Raw genomic sequence first — 26,169 nt, forward strand, 5'->3', positions numbered from 1 at the left:
AATTAGGAAAAAACATATTTGCAAAATGCTAACCAAAATATCACTTTACCCAGTGAATTTTCCTATTGTTCTTCACTTTGTCTCCTTCCTTCCTCCAGAAACTGTTTCAAGACAGTCTGATCTCAAGTTTTTTTTCATGGGTTTGTTTGGGTTGGTAGTAGCTCATTCCACTCATGACGATAATTATCAAGACAGAATTGGGGTCAAAACAGTTTAATTGGAAAACAAGCTTCAGCTGAGGGGGAAATGTGCCCACATGCTGAGAGGAGAGTAGACTCAGGGCTCAAGTATGAACCTTCTGTGTCCCCTTGGAGTCCCTGAGTTGTGAGGGGCCTCAGATTAGCATGAAACCAGAAGTCCTTGAGGTGTAGAGGCAGGGCACCATGGGGAGTGCCAGGTTTTGCAATTGTTGAAGCTCAAGTGGGTCTGGCTCCAGCTGGGCAACAGGAAGCAGAGGCATTCAGCATCCACCTTTGGGCAGGAGTGACAGCCCAGTCTTGGCCTTTGTTTCTCTACAGTCTGAGCAGCAAATAAATCTCAAAAATATTTTCAAGAATGGCATTCTTTAGAATTTGAGAAATTATTAATTCGGTCTGAGAAGGACCCTTGGGGCCGATCTCTAGCCAATGGTAGCTGCCTTCCAGGTAGAGCAGTCTCCATTCTCTGCTACTCCTTCCTCCTCAGGAACTCGGTGCACTCCCCCACTGGTCAGCTGACTTGAATCCATCAGAGTCCATTAGGAGCCTCAGAACAAGGATTCAAAGCAAACTTTACAGTTGTTCTGCTTTTGATGCCATTCTATACTCTCAGCTGCAACTGAATTTGCAATGCTAATGATGTGCTTGGCTCTCAGTCTTGCTTAGTGCATACAAGATATCAGTAACCATTTAAAACCCGAAAGTAAAGCAAATGCAGGGTGTTTTGGTTTAATTTGATTGTTGCTAGGTGGGGACAAATTTCATGGCCCAAATTATATTTTGCCATTGGAAAACAAAATTACTTCAAAGTCCAGGGAGTTATTATAGGGGAGAGTTGATAATTTTTCCACTCCTACCATTATTTAGCAATTTGCAAAATATTTGGTGGGATTTAATGCCAGTCTATCTACTATTGTCCACCAGAACTAACCAAAATTATTGCTCAAAAGTTGCATTTTTCAAAAATCAAGTAAAAACCATTACTAAAAAGCAAGTGGAAATTTATGGAAATAAAACACCACCAAAAATTAAGTTAGCAATATTTTAGAATACTCTTTATTACATATAGCATATATTTCTTGGTATATACTTTTCTTTTAAGACAACAGTTTGGGGCATCATCTTTATGGCAGGAAATTGTCACTTAAATTACTATTTCCATTTTGAAAGAATAGGATGTCCTTGGTTCCCTTCTGAGGCTGCTGCTTTTTTTAATCAATGAGCAATGGCTAAGAGCCCTGGAGGATGGCACCCACTTACTACAATGTCCACTCGGTTGCATAGAGATGACTTTCAGAGACTGACTGTACCAGGAAATGGAATGCAAAGGCAGAGAGACCCAGCAATCTCTGCTAAGTTTCAAAGTACGACCATTTCCCGCAGAGGATCTCTATGGCTGCTGATCTCAACTGGGAAAAAGAGGCAGGGGACCGAAAGAGGAAGAGCAAAGGGTCCTCTAACTGAGCCAACTGCAGCGATTCTGGTTCTGTCCTTTCTCTCAAGAGCACTACACAAGCTCTTGGAAGAAAGGCAGATCTTATCCCCAGGGAACTTTAATGGAGAACTATGAAATGTGCCTTCTCAGCCAGTCTGGGTTTCTACCAGGATGGCAAAGGCGTGACGCACAACTGGGTACAAGAGTCCAGAACATGTTCGCTTTCAGGAGTTTATTCCTCTTTCACGTTAAGAGGCCTATTGTGTTCAATCTTGGGCCCACGTCTAAATTTTTACATAGATAAATCTCTCTGGTGTGTTCTTGCCACACAAGCAACATTTGAACACCATAGTAGCTAGTACCACTTGGGGCTCCTTGAGAAAATAGATTAAAGCAAGATAGTCCTTTTGTGTCCCTTCCTCATTTGTTCCTGAATCAGTTCCAAGAGACTGGACTGTACTTTTTGTTGTTTTGATAGTGGCGGTGACTCTTCTCCACCTTGAAATGCTTCTAGGTGCATACTAGAAGCAGGGTGTTCTGAAGGGTTAATTCATGTGCCATATTTTGAACCCACTTGTTTTAGAAATTAATAAACAGCCACCCTCATAATTTCAACTTTGTAAAACAATTTCAAATTCATTTCCTGTTCAGATTTTACTGTACAGTTTCCCTCTTGTCTCAGTATTTGCAGAACTGGTTGAAATTAAACTGTTTTGAACTAAGAAGCAGATACATATATATTTTTTGAGTGTTCAGAGATGAACTCTGGCAAAAGTTTGTAAAAAGGCAATTTTTAAAAAGCAAAACATATAACCTCAGGTACAAAAATATCGCATGCATTAGTACTTACAAATCTGCCTACTCAAATATTAACCAAAGCATGCAAGATAACTTTACTGAATGTAAATTTACACCATGCATGATTAAGTCTCATAGGTTAGCTTATTTTTCCTTGCTCCTGAACAAGAGAGCAATTTCATGAAATTTGTTTTTCAGTTTTTCTTTTGGCTTTTATCCTATCCCTGAGATTGATTTCATACAATCACATTGAACTTGACAGATATTCACATGTCTGTTTTGTGCAGTGTTGCAGCTGGTGCCAAATTAAAGCTCTGAGGAATCTGGGTGCAGACATCCAAATGCTTCTCTTAACAGCCAGTTGGGGCACAACAGAACCAAATTGGAACAAATCCATGTGTCTGCAAGCTATTCAATTAAATCGTGTTCATTACATCAGTACATAAAGGTTTGGGCTCTAAATTCTTTAAAATTTATTCAAAAAAATTTTTAAGTTTCAGAAAATTAGAAAAACTGGCATTTTAAGTAATGCAGGGAAGTTAGAAAAATGCCCAGACACATAAAAATCATCATAAGGCAAAGTGGACATAGGGCCTTAATTTCCATAAATGTCACTTTAGAAATGACACAGTGTCACATGAGGTGTGTGGAGTATCAGCTTTGTTCTGACATAGCCCTATGTGTATGGTAGGTGAGCTACCTGGGCCCCTGTCCCTTGAGAACGGATTTGACCAATAGATCTAAAAGCATGGAAGTTTGGGAGTGAAGCAGTGATTTCACAGTCACTGAGAATCAACTCTGAAATCTTCTCACTCTCTGCCATTGTCTGTAACCCCTGTTTGAAAAGAGACCAGAAGTAGAGAAAAAAAGCTCAGTAAGACAATGGGGTCTTATGTTAGTAAGTTGTTACCCACATCATGCACTGATATCCCCCTGACACATGTAAGCTCAAAGACCAAACCCCACACATACAGAGCAAAGACCATGGCAGGAGGCACTGAACAGTTAAAAGGGAAACAAATATCAAAGTGTGAAGCTCAACAACCTCTCACGTGGCATTTTGCCTTACCAAGTTTCCAATGCCTGCAACCTCTGCAGAAATCCAAAATAACACACTCTGGAAACCAGTGTCCCTGTCTCACAACTGCTTCCTCAGAACCTTCTCTGCAAGAGAAAACTAAACTCGTGATGTTGCAGAGTGTCACTCAGTGGGACACTTAGAAAACCTGCCCTGAAATAATATCAAGATTTGGAAAAAAAAAAAAAAAAAGTGAAACAATTCTTTTCTAAATGATAAATGTGCATAGTTTGCTTTTAGTTTTTGGTTTTTTTTTTTTCCTTCAAATTTTTCTGGTGAGGGAAGTGGTGTGATACGAAAAGGACAAAGAGGCATACACAGGTCATTTGCACATCTGGCATTTTCACTGATATATATGATATTTTTGCATGGATATCATAAAAGGATTGTTCCATGTGAAAAATGTGTTCACGATTGACTATGTTACCAGTAGCAAGGAAATACAGCAAACCTAGATTTTACTGACTTTATTTCATTTTCTCCATATATCATCTAACCCAAACCCTCCATTTTCATTGCCCAAATTTGTTTACATTGGTTGAAAAAAAAACTGATTAATTTAATAAACTTTTTACAAACTATAACAAGCATTTATTAACTATTTAGAAAAGACATTTCTATATATTTTGTATATCTATGACTATTGCATATCTAGTCTAATCTAAAAACATTGTTTTAGACAAATTCTGTGATGCTTCCTCATCATGCTCAATAATGTTTAAAATCTTAGAATTTCATTTTCAAGCTGAATTAAACGACACAGAAGAAAAACAACTTTAAATGTTTACATTGAGTTTCTAAATTAACACCAACCCAAATTAAGTGATCTATAGTAAATTAATGACAAGAGGAATTTAAAAGTCATTGGCATACTACATGATACTGTATCTGTGATTTAGTGAAATAATATGTATCATAGCACAACTCTGTTAGGTATGAAGTCTTCATCTTGGTCTTTCTCTGCATTGCTTTTTGAAATAAAATTACTACTGTAAAAATAACCTCTTATACCGATGTGTTTAATTTACTCAGATGGCTTATTATTTGCAAAGTACCAAAATATTAAGGTAGTATTTTTGTACTATTATTGGAAGCATGCCTTCCCTTTTTCACATTATTAAATTGTATTTATATTTGTGCAGTTTTAAACTATGTTTTCCAATAAACTTTGTCTGTGGCTTCAAGGTCTTTTCAGGAATCTTTCAAAATGGAATTTGGAGATCAGAATTGCTTAGAATTGAATAGAATCCAATTTGTACTACTGGCTAAAAGGTTCTTTTATTGACTACCGCTGCATATGATCTTGCATGAGATATCTGGAAATCAGGAATGCATTTTTAGATATGCAACAAAACTTTAAAACCTTCCTCCTTTGTTAATTTTTTAAGACTAAAATACTATTTAACCTGAAATTGAAATTTGTGACCTTTTTAGAATAAAAGTATTAAAATGTATTTCACTTTAGGGTCTTTCTTGGGGGGAGGCAGTCAGTCAATAATTGGGTACAGACTCTACACAGGCACTATTCTAGGTGTGAGATACAGTGGTGAAGAAACAAAATCAATCTTTCTTTAAAGAGAGAGAGAGAGAGAGAGAGAGAGAGAGAGAGAGAGATTTCTGTGTAAAGAGACCTGCAAATACTTTAACAAATAAGAATGCCTCCACTGCCCCATGGTAGAACAGGGCAAATGAGGTATATGAGTGGGCAGAAGCTCCCTCATTTTAGGTTGTTAGAAAAGTTTTTCTTTTAGGTGACATCAGGCTGAGATTTGAACAAGGACACAGACAAATGAAGCTGGAGACAACATTCCTGGCAGATCCAATAGCTGGTCTGAGATGCAGAGGCAGGTATGAGCTTAGTGTGCAGTCAAGATGCAGGGGGTATGAGCAGGGAAGCCCTGGGAGACCTTGGGATGTACCAGTGGGGTGTGAGATCAGGGTAGAGTGGGACAGGGGCTCCCCAGAGCACAGTAAAGGGCAGAGTTGTCCCCAAGGAGAAGAGGGATGGCAATTACATGACTAGTTTCTGTTCCCTGGATGTTTACAAATGAAATCCTCCACCAGCCAGGTTAGTGATGGAGGGAGCCTTGGGCTCGGATGAGGAGAGTGGTGGGAGCAGGGGTTGGAACACCCCTTTCTCTCTCTTTTATTGTCCCCTCTTTTGATCACTGGCAGCACTTAACATTGGTGGCATTCCATCTTTTCCTCTATAAAACCAAGTTGTGCTTTTTCCTTCCTGACTCACTGCTGGGCTGTATAAAGTCAAATTGCTTTCTCTAGTAGTGAATTGAGGGCTTTCTCTCAGCCCTATGATAACTCAAGCCTCCCTCATGTCTCTGACCTCCACTTTTTAAACATGAATTATATTAATTGTCTGAAATAGCTCCTCCTCTTCATGTGTATGTAAGAAGCAGCCCAAGGTTTGAAGAATTCTTTGTAATTCTTTTCAAGTATCCTTAAAGCAATACGCATTTTACGGCTCCCAAAAAAACTTAGAAGCATAATAAATAATGCTTCCTGGTATTTGGGGGTTTTTGTTGTTTGTTTGTTTTCTTTTACAGTGCTGGGGATCAAACCCAATTCTCCCACCCCACCCCCACCCCACAGCATCTGGTAATCAGATTCATGTATCAGAATTTTGGAAACTGATGACTAATTCTAGTATTTTTCCTGTAGAACTAAACTATTGATTCTCAGTAGGCCCAAACTTCAGTTTACTTACCCAAGTTGATATGGGTGGAGATGAGCCTTCCTGCCCAAGTACTTTGAAAGAGAAACAGACAGGGAACTAGTATTTACTGAAATGTGCCACAAGCCAAAGTCCTGGATCAGATGTTTCTATTCTGTCATTTAACCCCAATAGGCACCCACATCCCATTTTTTTTCCTGTTAATTTTATCCAGTTCGTGGTGGTTAATATTATTGCAAAGAATTCAGACAAAAACTGTTCAAGATTTTTTAAAGACTCCCAGATTAAAGACTGACTAAAATTCACATCTAATACTAAAAACTACAAAAACTTACCAGGAAAAAGTAGACTTGAGAGAAGTAGCTAAGAGAATAGCTAACATTGCTCATAGTAAAATTTGCTATTTTAAAAATGGAGAGAAGAAAAAAAAATTTCTTGACAAATTTAGATTTGCAAATTTTCACCTGGCAAAACTAGGCTCCACATGTATGAAGACACAAATTGGTGTGAACATACTGTGTATACAACCAGAGATATGAGATATTGTGCTCTATATATGTAATAAGAATTGTAATGCATTCCACTGTCATATATAAATTTAAAAAGAAAATATAAATAAAAATAAAAGACTTATTCTGTTACACATTTTTAAAAATTATTCACCTAGTTTGAGTTGATATCAAGAAAAAGAGAACTATCCACAAATGTTAGGTAAGATTATCTTAATAGATTTTTTAGGTTTCTTTGTCATAAGCATGAAAAGCAATGTTTTACGAGTTACATATTATATGCCATCTGAAGGAAAGTCTACTGAGGTACCTCCAAAAATTCAATTTTTTGGAGATGGGGTTATCTGTATTCATCCTTCAAAGTTTGGGATCCACTCATGAAGTGAGTTATTACAGATCCAGTGTTTGTGCAGAATTATGCATATACATGTGTGTAAAACATACTCCTTAACTAAATGTGTGTAAAACATACTCATTAATTTACATACGAATCTAAAAAAAAAAAAAAAGAAAGAGAATAATGGCTGCAAAAGAAGACTCACACTAGCAAAAGTTATAGTGAAACTGAGACGAGGGCCCAAAACTCATGGATGACTTTCACTAATCTCATAGAATTTTCAGAATTAACACCAATTAAACTAATTGCATTAAAATAGAAAAAAATGTAAAAGCTTAAAAATAGTTCAACTTTTAAATATTGTTTCACACCTTCTCCTCTCTTCAAATCTCCAAACTCCCCCATCGCTTCTCCCCTGATGACCTGGCTTCCTATTTCACAGAGAAATTAGAGCAGGGAGGAAAGGGCCCCAGACTCACAGCACTCTTGGTCTCTGCCTTCTTCCCACTTCCTTGCCCCTGACTAAATCAACTCTCCACTTTGGCACCAGATACCATCCCTCTTACTGCTCAAGACTATCAGACCAGAAATCCTTCCATCTCTCTTTTGTCATCTTCAATAGTTTGTTTTGCATTTGTCCATCTTTTTTTCTCACATTTAAAAAAACAAAAATCTTTTCTTGATCCCATGCTGCCTCCCCTGTCGTTCATTATCTGCTTCTTTGCTTTTCTGTGTAGCAGAAACCCTCAGGAGCTGCAGGCATTTATCACCTGAAATTCCCCTCCTTCCTTCTCTCTTCAACCTTCTCCTTCCACCCTTCACCAAAACTGTTCCCACAGAGATCTTGATGCCCTCCAGGTTTATCAGTCTCACAGCGGATCCTCAGTCTTCATCTTACTTAACCTATCACAGTTGTTATCAGTTGATTGCTCTCGCCTCTGCAAGACCCTTGCTTCCCTTAGCTTCTACTCCAGGCACCATTCTCTTGGTTTTCCTCTCCCTTGGCACTTGCTCCTGTCAGTCTCCCCTGCAGGCTGGTCTGCTCCCCAACTTCTTATGCAGAAGTAGCCCAGGGCTCAGTGTCTCTATCTCTTCTACTTCCTGTCTCCCTCCAGTAGTGATTGCACCTGTCTCATTGTTTCAACTACCATCTAAATGTCAACAACTCCCAAATTTATATCTTCAGTCTAGAACTCTTCTCCAAAATTCTGAGTTGTGTATCCATCTTCCCACTCAACATCAACCACGGAGGTCTCACAGGCATTTCACTCTATACAGCCCAAACAGGACTCCCGATCATCTTTCTCCACCACTAGCATCCCAACTTTGACAACCCTTCCTTCTCCTATTTGATTGACAAAAACTTTGGGGTCAGCTTTAGCTATTCTTATTCCCTCATCCTCATGTCCTATGCATCAGAAAGTCCTGCTGGTCTTGCCTTCAAATGCATCCAGAATCTCACCACTCTCACTGCCTCCACTGCTAACACCCGCATCTGAGCTACCATCTTCTCACCTGGCTTACCACAGTAGCCCCTGCATCAACCCTTGCCCTCCTAACATCTGGTCTAAACAAAGATCATTATTAAAACTTCAGTTAGACCAGGTCTTGTTCTGATCAAGATCCTATAATGTTCCCCATTGTACTCTACAGTAAAGCCCTCGATGGCCTCCTCGGCCCAGGTGAGTTGGCTCCTCTTTGACTTCCTGTCCTAAGAGTCTCCCCTTCCCCCGCTTCTCTCCAGCCATGCCGGTCCCTTTGATGCTCATCTGACATACCAGATGTGCTGCCACTGTGCAGCCTCTGCATCAGCTAGTCCCTCTCCCAACAACATTCATTCCCCAAGTATCCACCTGGATGAACTTCATTCAAGTCTTGGTTCAGATGTCACCTAGAAATAATGACTTTTCTAAGTACCTTACTTATACTGAAATTTACCCGCTAACTCCAATCTGTGGTTTCTCTTCTCCATAGCATTCAAGATCCTATAACATTACATAATCTACTTATTTCTTATGTTGTCATCTGTGTCTCTCTGCTAGAAATTTGACAAGGACCTTATCTGGTTTGTTTACAACATAAATGTTTCCTATTTGTTGAATTTGAACCATGGTATATAATGAATCCGTTGACTTAATGGAATAATCTCCAGAAAAGTACTTTTGTCATCAATGTTGGTATATTTTGATTTAAAAAAAAATTTTTTTTAGACTGAAACAAGGGATCAAAACCTCCTTAGAGTCCAAATGCTAGATGAGATAAAATAGTGATGTAAAAAATGCCCTGAGTCTACCAAATTGCCAGATTTTTTACATAACTCATCTCAGTATTGTTATGCTCATTGCACAGGTAAGAAGACTGCATTTCTAGATATTAAATGCTTACCAAAGACAAACTGACCTCAAACTTGCAATCTTTCTGCCTCAGCTTCCGTAGGCCCTGGGCTTACAGGTATGTACCACCATGCCCAGTAAATAGAAGTACTTTTAAACAGCATGCCCTATGTGTTAGGCCAAATAATGCCCCCACCCAATTCCACATTCTAATCCCCAAGCCTTGTGAATATGTTACCTTTCATGGTAAAAGCAACTCTGCAGATGTGACTGAGGGTCTTGATATGGAAAGAGGATTCTGGATTATCTGAGTAGGCCCAATGTAATGGTCATTATAAGAGGGAGGTGAGAGAGTCATTGGAAGGAGGCATGACAATGGAAGCAGAGGCTGGACAGATGCCAATCTGCTAGGAGGCAAGGGGCCAGGGAATGCAGACAGCCAGTTGAAGCTGGAAAAAGCAGGAATGGAGGAATAGACTCTTCCTGCAGCTTTCTTGCTGATAACCTTGATTTTTATTCCCATAAGCCATTTTCAGACTTCTAACTTAATAAATGTATTGTTGTAAGTCAGTAAGTTTGTGGTATTGTGTCACAGCAGCAATAAGAAACCCATATACTCTAGAAATGTGGTGTCATAGAAATGATGAAGTCTCTTGATATAATACATGTCCTTTCTGCTCTTACCTGCCTTACAGAGACCACTATACAAGAACCCAAAGAAAGGTCTGTCCCATTACTTCCCTAAGTGACTTAGCATCCAGCAGGGAAAGACTTAAAGACCTCAGACCCCTCCCTTCCAGCCCCTTCCTCCTGCACAGTGTGCCAACACTGATGTCCCACCTTGGGAAGGGACCAAGCAGCCACTCAAGCTACCTGTTCACACCAAGAAATCTGAGAAAGAAATGAAGTTAGTCATATTGTCTCCATATGTCCCCCTGATGGATGAGAACCATCAGTAGCAAAATCAGTTTTCAAAATAAGAAAAAAAAAAAAGAGCCATGAAGAGACCTCAGATTGTGAGAATAGCTTTTAATTTAAAACAATCGAAGCAATAAATCATCCATCTCTTTTCATCACAGGCAAATACTCTCCCAAAACATTTGAGATAGTTTAAACAACAACTGTGCCCAGTGCAAAATAAAATAAATAAAAACTCTTTCAGCAACCAACATCAAAACCTGCTGGGCAAGTGGGCACAGGCCACGGGTTCAGCCTCTGCCCAGGCCAAGAGAAACAGCACATCCAGAGCGGCAAGGTTAGCACAGCATACAGCATTTCACCACGCCCAGCTTTGAACAGACTCAACAAGACCTGGCCGGGGGGGGGGGACCACAAGAGAATGTTGCCTAAATGAAACCACGATGCCCAACACCCTCGTGTGGCCAACATCCTTGGCACCTGGAAGATGCTAGAAAAGTAAGTGCAAAGGTAGCAGCTCCTAGACAAAGCTGAAAGAAGGCAGTTTGGGGCTTACGTGTGTGTGTGTGTGTGTGTGTGTGTGTGTGTGTGTGTGTGTGTTTGGGAGGAAAATCTGCTTTCTGGAAGATGATCTGTGCCCCCACAGTGCTTCTGACTCCAGCAAAAATATTTGTGTCACTTCTATTTGGATGCTCTGCAGAATTACCTTCCTACCTGTGGTATGGCATTGCTTATCTCACACCATGGGAGTTTAGAGTAGCACTAACAGAATAGCAACATTGCAACATACATCTAATTTAAAATTTTTTCACTAGACACATTAAAAACAGATTAAAATTGTTGACATTAATTTTAATATTTCATATTTCATATAATCAATATAATCAACATAATATTTGTAATCAATATAAACTAGTGATGAAATGTTTATATCCTTTTTCTGGTATGAAGCCTTCAAGATCCGGCACTGCATTTTATGCACACAGCACGATCTCAATTTGGACAGGCCAAATTCCAAGGGTCACTTGCCATATGTGGGTACCGTGCTGAATGAAAAGCACATATCTAGACAATTTCATGCAAACTCTTTCAGGACAATTTGTTGAGTAGAAAATCTCTATGATACTGTGTAGACAATTGTATACACCAACAGAGGAGTTCAGAACCTTCTGTGGCCTGGGCTTTTTTACCTAAAGGATAAAAATCACATGTTCATCTAATCTCATCCCCTGGTCCTGCCCCTGGTCCCAGCCGTCTCCCCACAGACAGTCTGAACTCAGATTTAGCAGCAGGGATGCCTGTATGAGGCAAATGACATTCCTTCTTGGACAGACACCTTTTCCAGCATACATATGGAGATCATAGTGATCTATAACCAAATCAGAAGTTTAAAATATTCTGCAAATGTTATGGACTTAACCAAAGGTCATTCTGGTGCTCTTCCAAGGTGGTATTTTGAATGGATTGTTTTCGTTTTTGAGAGGGATGATAGCAAAGTACCTCACAGACTAGAATGTTCTGAATTTCCAGAGTGGGGAAAAAAATGAGATGGTTACCAGAGAAAGGAGAGTAGAGCAGCAATAGAGATGACAATGACACAGGTCTTACATTGGGGTGTATAAATTGTAATAATCTAAAAACTGAACCTCTAAACCTCTAAGTGATCCCTACATTTCACATGTTTGATTCTGGTAGTGACCACAGGAAAATAACAATAGAATAGGATGTTAGGTCAGGAAGGGATTTCTGAGTTTTTCTGGTCATTTAAAAGACAAAGACCCAGAGAGGTCAAGTGACTCAGTCCCACCAGATGTAGAAGCAGAGCTGGGATACAAACCTGGGTGTTTTCTCTGTGTACTGCAGGTGAGGCTCTGGCTCAGGTAAATGATGCAGGGAGCCCAAAGTTTTTAAGCAATGGGGAAATGGCAGGCACATTCTCTTGTAGGTTTGAGAAAACAGGCTGGTCATTTCAAAAATACTGAAGCAATATTGATGTAAAATGTCATTAAAGCATGAATCTCTCCATAGTTTTCTCTGCATATGTATATATTTTTACTCTAAAAGAAAAATCCCACTCTGAACCAAAATGGATTTCTGATTAGTTATTTGGGCGTTTAGATCAATGGACAAAATAAAAAATTTTGATACATTATATTTTCCAAAGACACATTCATTGGGATTCTACACAAAGATATCAAAAGGTATTTACAGGAAGAAAGCGTTGTCTTTCGCATAGACACCTACATATAGTGAGAACTTCACAATTATACCACCAAGCCTCACACAGAGGACTCTTAACAGGCTGATCAGTTGACACAACCCACACATTATTCCAGTTTTCCATCACAAATAATCTTGTCTACATCTATGTGTAATATTAAGCAGCACATTCCAGACTTTTATTCCAGGGAACCTGCTTATATATATATTAAGAGACACATATAAATACATTTTTCTTAAACAGGAAAGAAATCCATTGTTTCCTCCAGTTTTCTCCAAGTCTAGATCTGAAATAAAGAATAGCACATATACAAAACCTTGCCTTGTAGAAATAGCCCTTTGTTTCGTGAGACAGAAAAAAGGCAGCCGTAGTATACTTTCTTTACAGTATGTTTTAGGCATCAAAAGGGCTAAATGATGTTTTCTACCTAGGGAAACCAAATAATTTAGAGCCTGTAATCTTAAGTACAGATTTTATGCCATTAATTTTGGAAAATTTTATTACAAAATTTTCAGTTTGTTCAAAATACACATGCTGTCTTTGTATACATTGCAATCTAAATTTGTCCCCTCCTGCCCCCAAAAGGCCTTTGGCTTTGCAACATCATTGAAAACAAGTCATTTTTGATGAGTATTTGGAGACATTATTCACAATAGTTGGCCCCAAGGGCACTGGATTTTGTAAGGCTACTTAGTGTGGGGATTCCCACCAGAGTCAGGGGCCTGTGCAAGAGAACGGGTCTGCTCAGGACCTCTGAGTCAACACCAGAAGGTGACACCATTGGGCACAGTGTAGTAGAGAATGCACCATGAGCTCCCCCCTTCTGCCAATCTCATCAGGCAGGGAGCAAGCTCTACTGGACCCCCCGTGGGCCACACCTTCTACCTGTGAAGGCTCAAATCTCATCAGAGCCCCACAGCACGACTAGAAAGAGAGGGCAGATGTCATACACCATTGTGCAGATGAGGAGAGTGAGGCACAGGGAGGATAAGGCCTTGCCCACACCAGTCAGGGGCAGCACCCAGGTCTGAAGGTCATGGGCTCCAGCCCTCATCCCTCGCTCACAGGGCATAAATGATCTCCTGTGAGCCAGGGCCTGATCACCACCAATCCCGATTACTCCAGACTCATCACACATCCCAATCTCATGCCTGTGCTTCATTTCCCCCAATTGGTTCTGCTTTATTTTCCTACAGTTTCTAGAAAGATCCTATCAATTTGAACAAACACGGGTTAAGCGGACAGCAATTAATTCTTCTTCATTTGACTGAATAATCTGAAATAGAAACTCCAGAGACTCTGGGATTTGGTACAAAGCAGTAGGAAAATTATTCCTCATTTGTATTTGTATTAGAAACTCTGATATAATCCCAGGTTGCACCTAAAATACTTAAATAACCAAAATAGAAAGGGTGGCCTTTTACAATGACATATTAAGTGTCTTTGTATCACATTGTTGGTCATAGCCAATAAGCATCGAGGGCAAGTCAATGAGGTGACAAACCAAACAGGGCACAAACAAGACTGGCCCCAGAAAAGCATGGACAGGGAGGCAAGCAAAGAGCTCAGAGACGAGAGAATGACACACAAAGTTGGGGTGTAAAACATGATTCCAAGGAATTGCCACGTGGTGTAAGAAGAGAACAGCTATTCTAACTAAAAATAAACACTACACCTTTTGGGGAATGGGCTGCTAAGAAAAAGAGAATTCATCCACCTTTGGCAAAGGACGATCATAGGCTCCTGTGGACGTGTGGCATTATACCACCAAATGTCACAATCCCAAGTGAATTTCTCTTGAAAACACTTACAGGGGATAACTCAGCCCTTTTTACTCCTTAAAATCTAAGTGGGGAACTAATTTTTTTTAGCTGTTCCTGAGTTCTAGTTTTGTCAAAATAGTAACTTGCCTTTTCCAGATATGCTTAATACCAACTATTTAGCCTTCAAACGCCAACCCATCACAGATTTCCTAGTGGACTAGAAAGGTCGCACACTCTCGCTCACTCTCACACACATTCATACAGTCGTTATTATGAATTTTGATATGATTTAAATTAAAAATATCTTTCACTGTGGATGTTCTATTATACATGGATAGGTCAGAAATTATTGTGCGTAATGAAAAAGATTATGCCACAAGTAAAGCCCAGCCCAGTTGCTGATTTTCTGTATGAAACAAAATGTGGGCTTTTTATTTACTGTAGGTGAGGCCATACCATGGGCCTCATTGATTGATTTCTCTGGAGGCCACTATCTCTTGACCCCCAAAACAAAACAGTGCTGATAGTAGGTGCCACACCAGCAATATGAATACCTTTGTTTATATCACCCTCTCCTTGAACTATGTTTATAAAAACTATCTACAATAGAGTATCATCACTAATAGAAATTTCTTCCCAATTCTATTTCAGAAGGTGCCAAATGATCGTGCTCTTTAAATAAACTATAAATACCCCATGTATTCCTTCATGTTGGCTTGTCCCAAATTTTTTTCTTTCTTTCTTTTTTTTTTTTTTTTGTTGTTTTTTTGGCAAATTAAAAAGGCGTTATGGCTTCTTCTCGCCAATCCGTATGTGTGAGGTTTAGCTTGGTATCCTGCGGTAAAAGTACAGGTAGCCCAGGTCTTTTGGGGGCCTTTCTGAGGCACAAACTTTGTGGTCATTGTAGATCACCCATCTGAAAACAAAAGACAGACATAGTTGATGGATATATGTCAGTTTCAGAACACTTTGCATTTTGCAGAAATAACATGATCAGATGGAGCATTGTACTTGAAATAACCAAGATGTGTAAGATAACCAAAGTCCAATTTATTGTGTAAAAATGAACAGAATCCTATTGGGGAATCACTATTGCTTTCTGATTCTTAAGCTCAATCAAACTGCAGTTACTAAATCTATCAGGATCCTCTAAATATTTTAGGCCCTTCATGCCACAAATCACTTCACAGAAATCCATAGGTAGACTCAGAAACTGAGGGAAAGAATTGTGTATGACAATGTTTATTTCAGTCTTAGGTATAAAACTAGCTAAGAAGCAGAGATAAATATCTATGCAGTGAACCATTATGACTACATTAAAATTTATTCTAAGAAAATTTGGTGAAGTGAGGAAATAATCACCATATAATATGAACATGTAATAGGGGTCACAATAAAATAAGAAAAGCAGGTCTAAAAATTATATGTGCTCTGTATACACTTTTAAGATATTACAAAAGTTGTAAATACACACATTTACATATATGTAGTATGTGTATATCCTCCAATGAGACCAATAAAAATATATTAAAACACAGACACTGACTATCTTTAGGCTTCCCAAGTGCACATTCTTCACATTTTTTTTTATTTTACAAATTAATAACAATGAATTTTATTGCTTTTTAAATTATATTTCCTTTTAAAAAATTATTTTTTAAAAAATTGTCATTCTTGGCAATAAAAAGATTTCACTATAAATACTTGTCCCTGTGCTCAATGTTGATTTTTATTAATCAAGTTGAGAAGATAGGAAGGGCACTCAGGGGCACAGCAGGGACTGTAGGAAGGGCACCCGGGGAGGAAGTTCTGAAGAGAGCAGCAGCTTCACTCTCACTTCTCCACCCCTAACAGTCCTACTAAAGAAGCAGAGAAGCCATGCAGGGCTGCTGGAAGTTCACTGGAAGTTCAGGGTCACCAGGTCAAACACAGGTTATTCCACTAACTCCACCAGATAAGCAACAAATCATTTGTTAATATAAGTACGTCCCATGTAATATGGGAAGCATGCCATTCTTTGAAACATATTTATATTAAAAAATTATTCATTATTTATCTAAAATTTAAATTAAATATGGCATTTTGGTTTTCTCATTTTGTTGGCTAAATGCAGAGACCCTATGGGGGGTCCCAAATATGGCATGCATTCTGCTGCAGGATGCCTTTTTATTTTGGGAAGCTACCTTCCCAAAAGTACCTTTGGGAAGGCACTTTTGTTAAAAATACCTTTGAATATAAGCTCTGACACAACTATTTACTAAGGCCAAGTTATTCAGCCTCCTTAAGCCTCAGTATTTGGATACATAAAATGGTATGAAAAGACTACATTCCTGTAGACCATTGTGAAAACCAAATGAGATAACATATAAAGCACCAAGTAGAGTGCCTGGCACATAGCAGGGACTCAATAAATCACATCTAACATCCACGTTCTCTAAAAGACTCACCTTCCTTCCTTCTTTATATGGCAAACATAATGGCCACTCATTGTAGATGTTCCCATGTGACTGATGAATGCAAATAATTCGTACACTATGAAAAAAGAAATGATTTGGTTATAAGATAGCACTTCTAGAGTCAAAAGCACTTACCAACTATTGTGTAATCCAACAACTATAGATCTGAAAGACAAACTCAATATACCTTGCCATACTGACAATACACACGCACCCCCACACACACACATACACACACACACATCTCCAAAGTGACAGCAGATTTTTACATGCACATTCATTTGACAAATACCGAACCTAAAATGTTAAAGTATATCTGATGTTAAATTCAAATCTGAAAGGAAATTTAAAATTTTACAGCCAAATCCAGAAGCAAGCTTGTGGGTCTAAAACTAGTAGCTCTGGCTCTGTCACTTCCAAATAGCATGAGAATGAACAAGTTGTTTCATCTCTGATCCTGTTTCTTCATGGGGGTTAAAAAAAAAAAACAAAAAAACACCCACCCACTTTGCAGGGTTGTATGAGACTTACATGAGCAAATCAGAATAAAAGAGCATACAAATGTCAGGATTACAAGGAAAATAGTTATTACCATTTTTAGGAAGAGATAATGCTCCATACAAGATGTCTGACTTGCTCATGATTATAACCTTTGTGAGAGCAAACTTCAGGATTCATGCTTTCTGAACAAGGAAACTTAGAGAATGAGACTAAGGTTGATTACCTAACTAGTACTTCCTGCCATCAAGTACAGTACTCTGCATCTAATTCTTGGTGAATCAATTTCAATTCACATTCCTTCAGCTAATCATTTTTAAACTTATATAGTATATAAGCATTTATAAACTTATGTAGTAATTTGTGAGCAATATTCATATCTGAATATAAGAAATTTTAAAATGGGCTTGTATATTCATTTTTCTTTTTTTAATATATTTTTTTAGTTGTAGTTGAACACAATACCTTTATGCCATTCATTTTTTTTATGAGGATCGAACCCAGGGCCTGGCATGTGCTAGGTGAGTGCTATACCGCTGAGCCACAATCCCAGCCCGTACATTCATTTTTCTAGTACTCGACTTTTATTACATTTTCCCCAAATTAAAAAGTATTGATTCTGGATAGACCCTTTGCTTACCCTTACTTCTATCATTCTTTCTCTCTCCAGGCTCATTCATTATTCAGTAGTCGATCCCTGGTCTCATCTTATTTGCTCTTCATCAGCATCATACACCCTGTCTATCAATTCCTCCTTCCTCAAGTGCTTGCCCCCAGGAAATGACTCTCCTGGCTGTCCAGCTGTCTCCCCTTCTTGTGCCTTATGCCCTTCCTGACCTTTGCATGTTGGTGACCTTCAGCTTAGACCCCAGACCATTTCTCCCTGCTCTATCCAGACTCCTTTCTCTCTTTCTGAGTGATCTCATTCAGTCCCACAACAGTAAATGATACTATATATTTAATTTCATTTCTGCAATGTTATTGTTCATATATATAGAAATAAAACTGAATTTTGTATATTATCTTGTTTCCTACAACCTTGTTGAGCCCACTTATTAATTCAAGTTCTTTAATGGATTCCTTAGGATTTTCAATATACAAGATCATGTCATCTTCAAATATAGTCTTACTTAATAATCTGAATACCTTTTACTTCTTTTTCCTTTCTAATTGAATTGGTTAGAATTTCCTCTACAATGTTAAATAGAAATAGCAAGAGGAGACATCTTTGTCTTGTTCCTGATCTTAGGGGGAAAGCATTCAGCCTTTTAGATTAGGTGTCACATGAGCAGTGGGTTTGGGGTAGGCACCTTCAATCAAGTTGAGGAAGTCTCCTTCCATTCCTAATTTGTTGATCAGTCTCCCCTCAGCCTTATCTATTTCAGTCAATAACAATTCCATGCTTCCTGTAACTCAGGACAAAATCTTGATTTTCTTTTATATTCCTTATACCCATCCAGCCCAGCAGCAAATCCTATCAGTATTTCCTTCAAAATATACCCAGAACCCAATCATTTCTTATCATCTCCATTAGTAACCCCTAATTCAAGTCACCATCATCTCTAGTCTGAATTTTTATAAGAGTCCTTTAGCTGGACTCCCTTAAGCCCTACTGACTGCTCTCAGGATAGCTTCCAAGAGGTTTTGTTGTTGTTGTTGTTTTAATGATAATCAAATTTTGGTTTGCCCCCAAATCCTCCAGTGGCTTCCTATATCTTGCAGTAATATATTACTCTTGCAGCAAACAGCGTATAAAGCCCTGCCTTTCCCATCATTAACTAAGTTTCTCTTGCTGACCATCACATCCAACTGACAAAAAATATCCCAGGTTAGAAATCAGACACCAGGTACAAACAGTTGGGAATGACAATCCTTATGCCTGCTTCTTATTTTTTAAAAAGAGAACCAGGGACCTTACCCATGTCCATAATCTGTGCCTCCCATACTGCCTCAATACCCAGGAAAGGGTGTGGACTGAGACCTTTTTTGACCTCAGGTGGTTCTGAATCCCTTTCAAACAATTCTATGCCATGTTCTAACTCTAGTCGAGTTCCATATCTCTCCTGGACAGATACAGTGCAGCTTTCCCAAAAGGTAGCAGCCCTCTAAAGAATTTCCATTAATAATGAAGAGAGGACACAATACTCCAATCAAGGCCCTTCTTTCCCAAGTAACTGTTCCCCAAAACGATGACTTCAGCAATCCAGCAAAATGTTTAATGAGCACTTCTGTCATAAACCAGCCTCACTCCAATGAAACGCTGCTTAGGCATTGACTCAGTCAGTGATGGATGAAACAGACCAAGAGAAAAGAACAAATCCAGAGCCTCTCAACACATCTACACCTTAGCCCACAAAGGCACATTCCCCTCTGAGGTTAGGAACAATTCTTGTGTTTGCTCAGAATCATAAAATTAAAATGTGAAAGTTTAGTATAAATCTCGGTCCCATAATTAATATGAACCATGTTTATCAACATCAGCAACTACCCTGTGCACTATTTAACACCACCTGCTAGTGACCAATAGATCTCTTTCAACACATTTGCAAAGCCTGAACAGGTAAAAAAAAAAAAAACCTGCCAATTTATAATTTGTTTCTAAGAAGAAAATCAAGGTGAATAAATGATGATGATGATGAAGGGTGAACAAGATGAGACCAGGGATCGACTACTGAATAATGAATGAGCCTGGAGACAGAAAGAATGATAGAAGTAAGGGTAAGCAAAGGGTCTGTCCAGAATCAATACTTCTTAATTTTGGGAAAATATAATAAAAGTTGAGTACTAGAAAAATGAACATGCAAGCCCATTTTTTTTACTTCTTATATTCAGATATGAATATAGCTCACAAATTACTATATAAGTTTATAAATGCTAACTCTGTTGCTATGCTATCTCATAGTTTGTAACTATTTGCTGAACAGACTGGTACTAGTCCATGGAGCCCAAAAATACTGTAGCAACTCCTTCTCTTGTAGATTTAAAAAAAAGGCATCTTGAGACAATATAAATACTTCAAAAATGTTGACTTCCAACAAGAAACTTTTGAAGTGCGTAGAAGTGGTAGACACACCTGACCACTATGTCCCACATCTCGTGAACACTGACCCTCTAAACCACCAGAATTAAACTGGATCTGAAACTAGCACTCTTCCTTCCCATAAAATGTGTCCTTTTTAAACTTTAAGAAAACTTTCTCAGCCAGGTGTAGTGGCACACACCTATAATCCCAGTGACTCAGGAGGTTAAGGAAGGAGAACCACAAAGACCAGCCTCTTGAACTCAGCAGCTTGGCAAGATCCTGTCTCAAAATAAAAATAAAAAGAGCTCGGGATGTGGCTCAGTGGTTAAATGCCCCTGGGTTCAATGCCTGGTGCAAAAAAAAAGAAAAGAAAATCTTCCTAACTTTCTAGTAATAAAGATCACATTTTACCACTACCCTCCCTGCCCAACACAATAGCAACTGTATTCTGAGTTTGTTCTTTAGGGAAAGCAACTGTCAGAAAAATCCCAAGAAACTTGCAAGGTCAAAGAGGCAGGCAGCATGTCACTTCAATGTCATGTGGAGGAAAGTCACCCAGAGATCATCCACAAGAGGGAATTGCTAATGACACATTGGTCAAATACAGCCTACAGACTGTTTTTGTTCTGGTGAGAAGGAGGAGTAAATATGAGATAGACACATACATGGCCCACAAAACTCAACAGACTTATTATCTGGCCCTTTTAGAAAAAGTTTGCTGCTGCCTGGCTAGCAGATGAGCTTGGTTCAGCCACTGCTTAGTACTGATGAATGCACACAGACTTAGGAAGCCACTTGTTAACTACTAGATTTTTGTCTATTGAAGATACAAACAATTTCTCTCCAGGCAAACTCATAACCTCATGAGTTTGTGGTCCTGACAGACATTAATTCATATTTTAACTTACTCAGCCATCTTCTCCTAAAATTTCCTGGTCAAGTTGTCTGTACATATCCTAGCTTCTCAGATGTTGTTAAATAAGGTGTAACATCTGACTGGTTCCTCTTGAGCAAGTTAAAAGAAAACCTGTGATATGTGTTCGTTATGTTCACTTGAAGGTTATGATTTTGCCCTCTGGAAAATTATGGCTTTAACAACACAAAGGGAGGAAAAACAACTCTGGATTCCAGAGGGCCTTTACACGAATTCATTTTCACGAACCATTATAGCATCTGCATTCATTTATCAAGCAGTAATATCTCATCAGGGCATGATACGCTACTCAGTCCACAGGGTGTGCTTGTTGGGAGTTTCCCTGAGGATTTCCTAGGTTTTTCTAATAATGGGTCCATGAATGTAACATGGCAGTGGGCAAATTGCCAATGGGTGAATAACATGTAGTTTTCAAAATATGGTTCACCCATCTGGGCTTGTGAACAGCTCGTGACCCCCATGAATCTCATGCACCGCAGATGATGACCTGACCGTTACTATGATTGGTCCCAGGGGGTTCCTGTTTTAGGATAACTGACTTTCATTTCCTATATAAGCTAGCAGCAGCTTACAATAAAGTGCTTCATCTTTGTCACTGCTATCTGTGTGTGTGCATTTTAATCTCCAACGACGAGCCTTGACTTTTCAGTGCTCAAAACACAGAGATGTCCAAAGACTCCTTGGTACAGCCATTACAACCCCAGAAACTCTGCTGCCTTCTGGGGAGATAAACTGGGTTTCCTCATCCAACTCCTAACTTGAATAATATGTATCTTTTAAAAATATTTTTGTAGTTGTAGATGGACATAATACCTTTATTTTATTTTTTCTTTTTAATGTGGTACTAAGGATCGAACCCAGTGCCTTCCACGTTCAAGGCGAGCACTCTACCACTTAACTACAACCCCAGCCCATAATATGTATCTTTATCTGTCTATAACTCCCTTTGTACAACAAGCAGGTGATAATAGTCCTAATTTACTAACACTTGACTTATATATCTGCAAACGATTTCTACTCCCAACAGTTTGATTTCTATCACTCTGCTCTGAGGGGGGAAAAAAAAAAAAACAGGGAGGGAGGGTAATTTGGAGCTTTCACCCAAACTTCTGAATTCTCCAAAAAATAAATAAATAAATGAAAAGAAGCTTCTGGATAAATCATAACAACTTAAAGGCGGCTGTCAACAAGGATAGGATATTAAAGAGTCTACAGATTGCCTTCCCATCCCCAGTCAGCTCAAAATTACCAATCTCTTTGTTATACGGCCTAGAACTCCAAATATCAAATACTTCTCTCCAAATTTAATAGTGTTCTCATACTTTCGTAGAAATTAGGTTACTCCACAGAGCGGCTCCTTCTTGACTTTCAATAAGAAATAAAAAGTGGGAATTGAAACAGGTGCTGAAGTGGAATGAGAATGAGAGCCCAGGTAGGAAGAAGTTTTCAGAGGCTTCAGGTAGACCATTGGGTCTCGGCTCCTCCTGGTGGCATTCCATGCTGGAGCCCACCACCAAGCAAATGGTCACTCTGACCCTGGCTGGGAAATCTCAGCTGCCACTGATGATTTGTGAACCGTAATAGGGATGAGCCTGAAGGAGTCAGATCAGGTTTTGAGTAATCAGAGCCTCACAGCCTAATCACATGTTAATTACATAGGCAATCAGTGAGTTCTTAAAAAAAAAAAAAAATTAGACACTCATTAAGTACAATGGGAAACACAAATGATTTTGCAAACAGTAGAAGCCCAAATAGGTCAGAGTGAAGGACTGGTTTCTCACTGTTGAAAAATTTTTAAACTCAACAGAAAGTTAGGTGCTAGGCCTCAAATGTGTAGGACAACACAATAAACAGTTTTTTGACAAACAGACTTTCACCTCCATCCCACTAGAAAACACGAAATGCCATGACTCAGGTGAAATAAGGGGGTAACGGAAAAAATTGCACAGAGAAACACACAGCTTTGGTGGAGTGGGAGGAGATGGGGAAACATGACGTGCTCCTGGCTGGAAAAAAATCAATGTTGTAAAGCTCTGAGGCTGTCCCAAGCTAATCTACAACTCAGGATGCTCTCTTACAAATCAATTTTTAAAAAATACCTGAAAACCTCAATAAAAATGGGAAAATAGCCAATGGAAGTGAGGAAGCCATTAACACAGGAGGAAACCAATGAAGCAATAAAGAAATGAAATGCTCAACCAGACAGCACCGCAGGGGAGGCTGGGGGGGAGAGTCACCAACACAGCCAGCATTGGCCAGCACTGTGCTTCCAGAGGGTCACGTGAGGGTCAACTGCACTGTCTTAAAAATCTGCAATTCTCACTCAAAAACTTCTCCTCAGAAACTTCCCCTAAAGAGCTGGGCGCAGTAGCACAAGCCTGTAATCCTAGCAACTCAGGAGGCTGAAGCAGAAGGATCACAAGTTCAAAGCAGCCTCAGCAACTTAGTGATGCACTAAGCAACTTAACACAACTCTGTTTTAAAATTAAAAAATAAAAAGGGCTAGGCGTAGTGGTGCATGCCTGTAAGCCCAGAAGCTCGGGAGGCTGAGACAGGAGGATCAAGAGTTCAAAGCCAGCCTCAGCAAAAGCAAGGTGCTAAGCAACTCAGGGAGACCCTGTCTCTAAACAAAATACAAAATAGGGCTGGGGATGTGGCTCGAGGGTAGAGTTCAATCCCCGGTACCCAAAAAAAAGAAAGAAAGAAACTTCCCTAAAGAAATAATGAAATGAGGGCCCAATACTGTTATTACAACATTATTTTTAACAAAAGAAGGAAGAAAGTTAAATGTTGAACAAATATTTATTCCCTGGATAGGGATTAAGTCCGGCATTTGTTGGAGTTCTATAAACTGAATCCATCCTTTAAAAAATTCATTATTTGGGGCTGGGATTGTGGCTCAGTGGTAGAGCACTTGCCTAGCACATATGAGGCCCTGAGTTCGATCCTCAGCACCACATAAAAAATGAATAAACAAATAAAGGTATTGTGTCCATCTATAACAAAAAAAAAATTTTTTTAAATCTTTATTTAAAATTCACTGCTATCATCTGAATATAAAAACATTTCCATTATTTGAAAGTCCTCCTGTAACAATCTTGCATTTAAACATCTAAATGGCTTAAAATTAGGCATATAAATTATGGGACATATATATAATAGAACATCATTAACACGTGTTCAATGATATAGATAAATGTATATGTAGAGCCACCATTAGGGGTCTAAAATAGAATGTATAAATAAAATATTACATTTTAAAAAATTTATATATGTACATTGATTTTCATACATTTGAATGCATTGAAAGGTCTAAAGAACATACATAAAATTCTATCAGTGATGGTTGCCAGATTGTAGGATTATCTTTTTTAGTTTCCTCTTTCATATACCTATATTTTCTCAACTTGCTAAAATAAATATACATCTTTTTAATCATAAGAAAAATAAACAATGTAAATTTATTTTCAGTATTGAGGGTCAAACCTAGGCCCTTGCACATGCTAGGCAAGAACTGGGTCACTGAGCTACACCCCTGGCCTAATTTTTTAAAAAAGGAAAAAGAAAGCAATGAGTGACATACAAGTTCAGATGCTACTGCAACAAAGTACAGGAAGTCAAATTTCTTCTTTTCTTCGATTCACGTGACTTAACACAATGGTACGCTGACAGTTCCTCGGCAGTACTGAGGCAGGCAGAGAAACACCGAGACCTCTACTTCCAGGCATTCATTTAACTCTTCCTTCAATCAGTTATTTACTGGTCCCTTACCGTGGGCTAGGCCCAGTACTAGGAAGCTACAGTAAAAAACATTTGTTTTTGTGCAAAATCAGACTCGCGATGCATTTGACAAGTTAGGGTGGGCTCTGCCTTTTTTATTTTTTCATAATTAAATTGTTCACCTATTACTGCCTTTATATCCTGTCTATGGATTCTCACAGCTCATCTCACAGTGCACCTCCCCCTTCCTCAGGCACCACCCACTAGTCTGACCCATAGTGCCTTAAGGGGTACTTTTGCATCACCGTAGCAACCTATTTGAGGAGGCATCTTGAAACCCAGCAGGACCAGGGCTACCTCAGACTGGCTCCGAGTTTCAGTATGTTCTGAGAGGGTGACACGGCTGTCCTTTAGCAAAGAGCCATATGAGAAAGTGATCAGTGCCTCAAACTCCATCAGAAAAAAAAGGAAACCCAGTGATCAGATCTCCCCCTGCAGCCAAATGCCCCATCTTTACTTATAGAAGTTTACTCCTTCTCTGGGAAGGACTCATCATCTCAAAAAAAAAAAAAAAAAAGTCTATAGCAGCAAGTTGAAGAAGCAGTGAACCGATGCACTGGGAACATGCAATGAACCCTGCTCGTGAATTATTGAGCAACTTGTCCATTAGGGCTTCTAATATTTTAGGCAAACTTGGGATTTCTGAAAAGTGATGCCAGACCCTTTAGATGAACATGAGAGTTGGGAGAACTACATCTTACCCTTTCCTTACCAGGTTGGGATTATAACAGTTTCGGTGAATACATTTTTGTTTTGCATTTTAAAAGAAGAACATTTCCCATCCACCTCTAGATCCACTCTAGATCAACACATACAGGTTAAGTCTGGTGAGAGCAGTAGTGAGTAGACCCACAACTCGCGGGATTGAATGCTAGAAATATAGATTTAGTTAAATCTGACTTTTCTTTACTGGGTGCTTTCTATCAGACACCATCCATTTCATAAAATGGCCTATGTCCTGTCTAAGCTCCCAGTGAAAAGGGAGACACAGAGAGCTACAAAAATAATCTTAAGGCAAGATTAATGTGATGCCTCTATAAAGAGAAGAACAAATACACTGTAGTGACTATAGGCACTGGCTGTGGATGCAGACTGCCTGGGTTGTTATTCTGGTTCTACCTATCACTGTCTATGCGGACTCAAAAAACTACATACCCTTCTCTACCTCAGTTACTCCACCTGTATAATGGGAATAGTAATG

The 26,169-nt window shown here is 39.0% G+C and overlaps 1 protein-coding gene across 2 annotated transcripts in view; it reads right to left on the reverse strand.

Moving 5' to 3' along the window:
* Positions 1 to 26,169, reverse strand: part of Usp13 (ubiquitin specific peptidase 13) — a 133,631-nt gene that overhangs the window by 18,116 nt on the left and 89,346 nt on the right. Inside the window, exons 20-21 of one of the 2 annotated variants that reach the window (XM_027942181.2) lie at positions 16,726 to 16,810; positions 11,196 to 15,194 (exon numbers count right to left, since the gene is read on the reverse strand). In XM_027942181.2, the coding sequence (XP_027797982.1) occupies positions 15,101 to 15,194; positions 16,726 to 16,810 (179 nt within the window). In that variant the 3' untranslated portion in view covers positions 11,196 to 15,100. Of the gene's footprint in view, positions 1 to 11,195; positions 15,195 to 16,725; positions 16,811 to 26,169 lie in introns of those variants that run through there. The other variant, XM_071615446.1, reaches the window with a different exon arrangement.

This window comes from Marmota flaviventris, chromosome 8, assembly GCF_047511675.1.
Source record: "Marmota flaviventris isolate mMarFla1 chromosome 8, mMarFla1.hap1, whole genome shotgun sequence".
Lineage (NCBI taxonomy): Eukaryota > Metazoa > Chordata > Mammalia > Rodentia > Sciuridae > Marmota > Marmota flaviventris.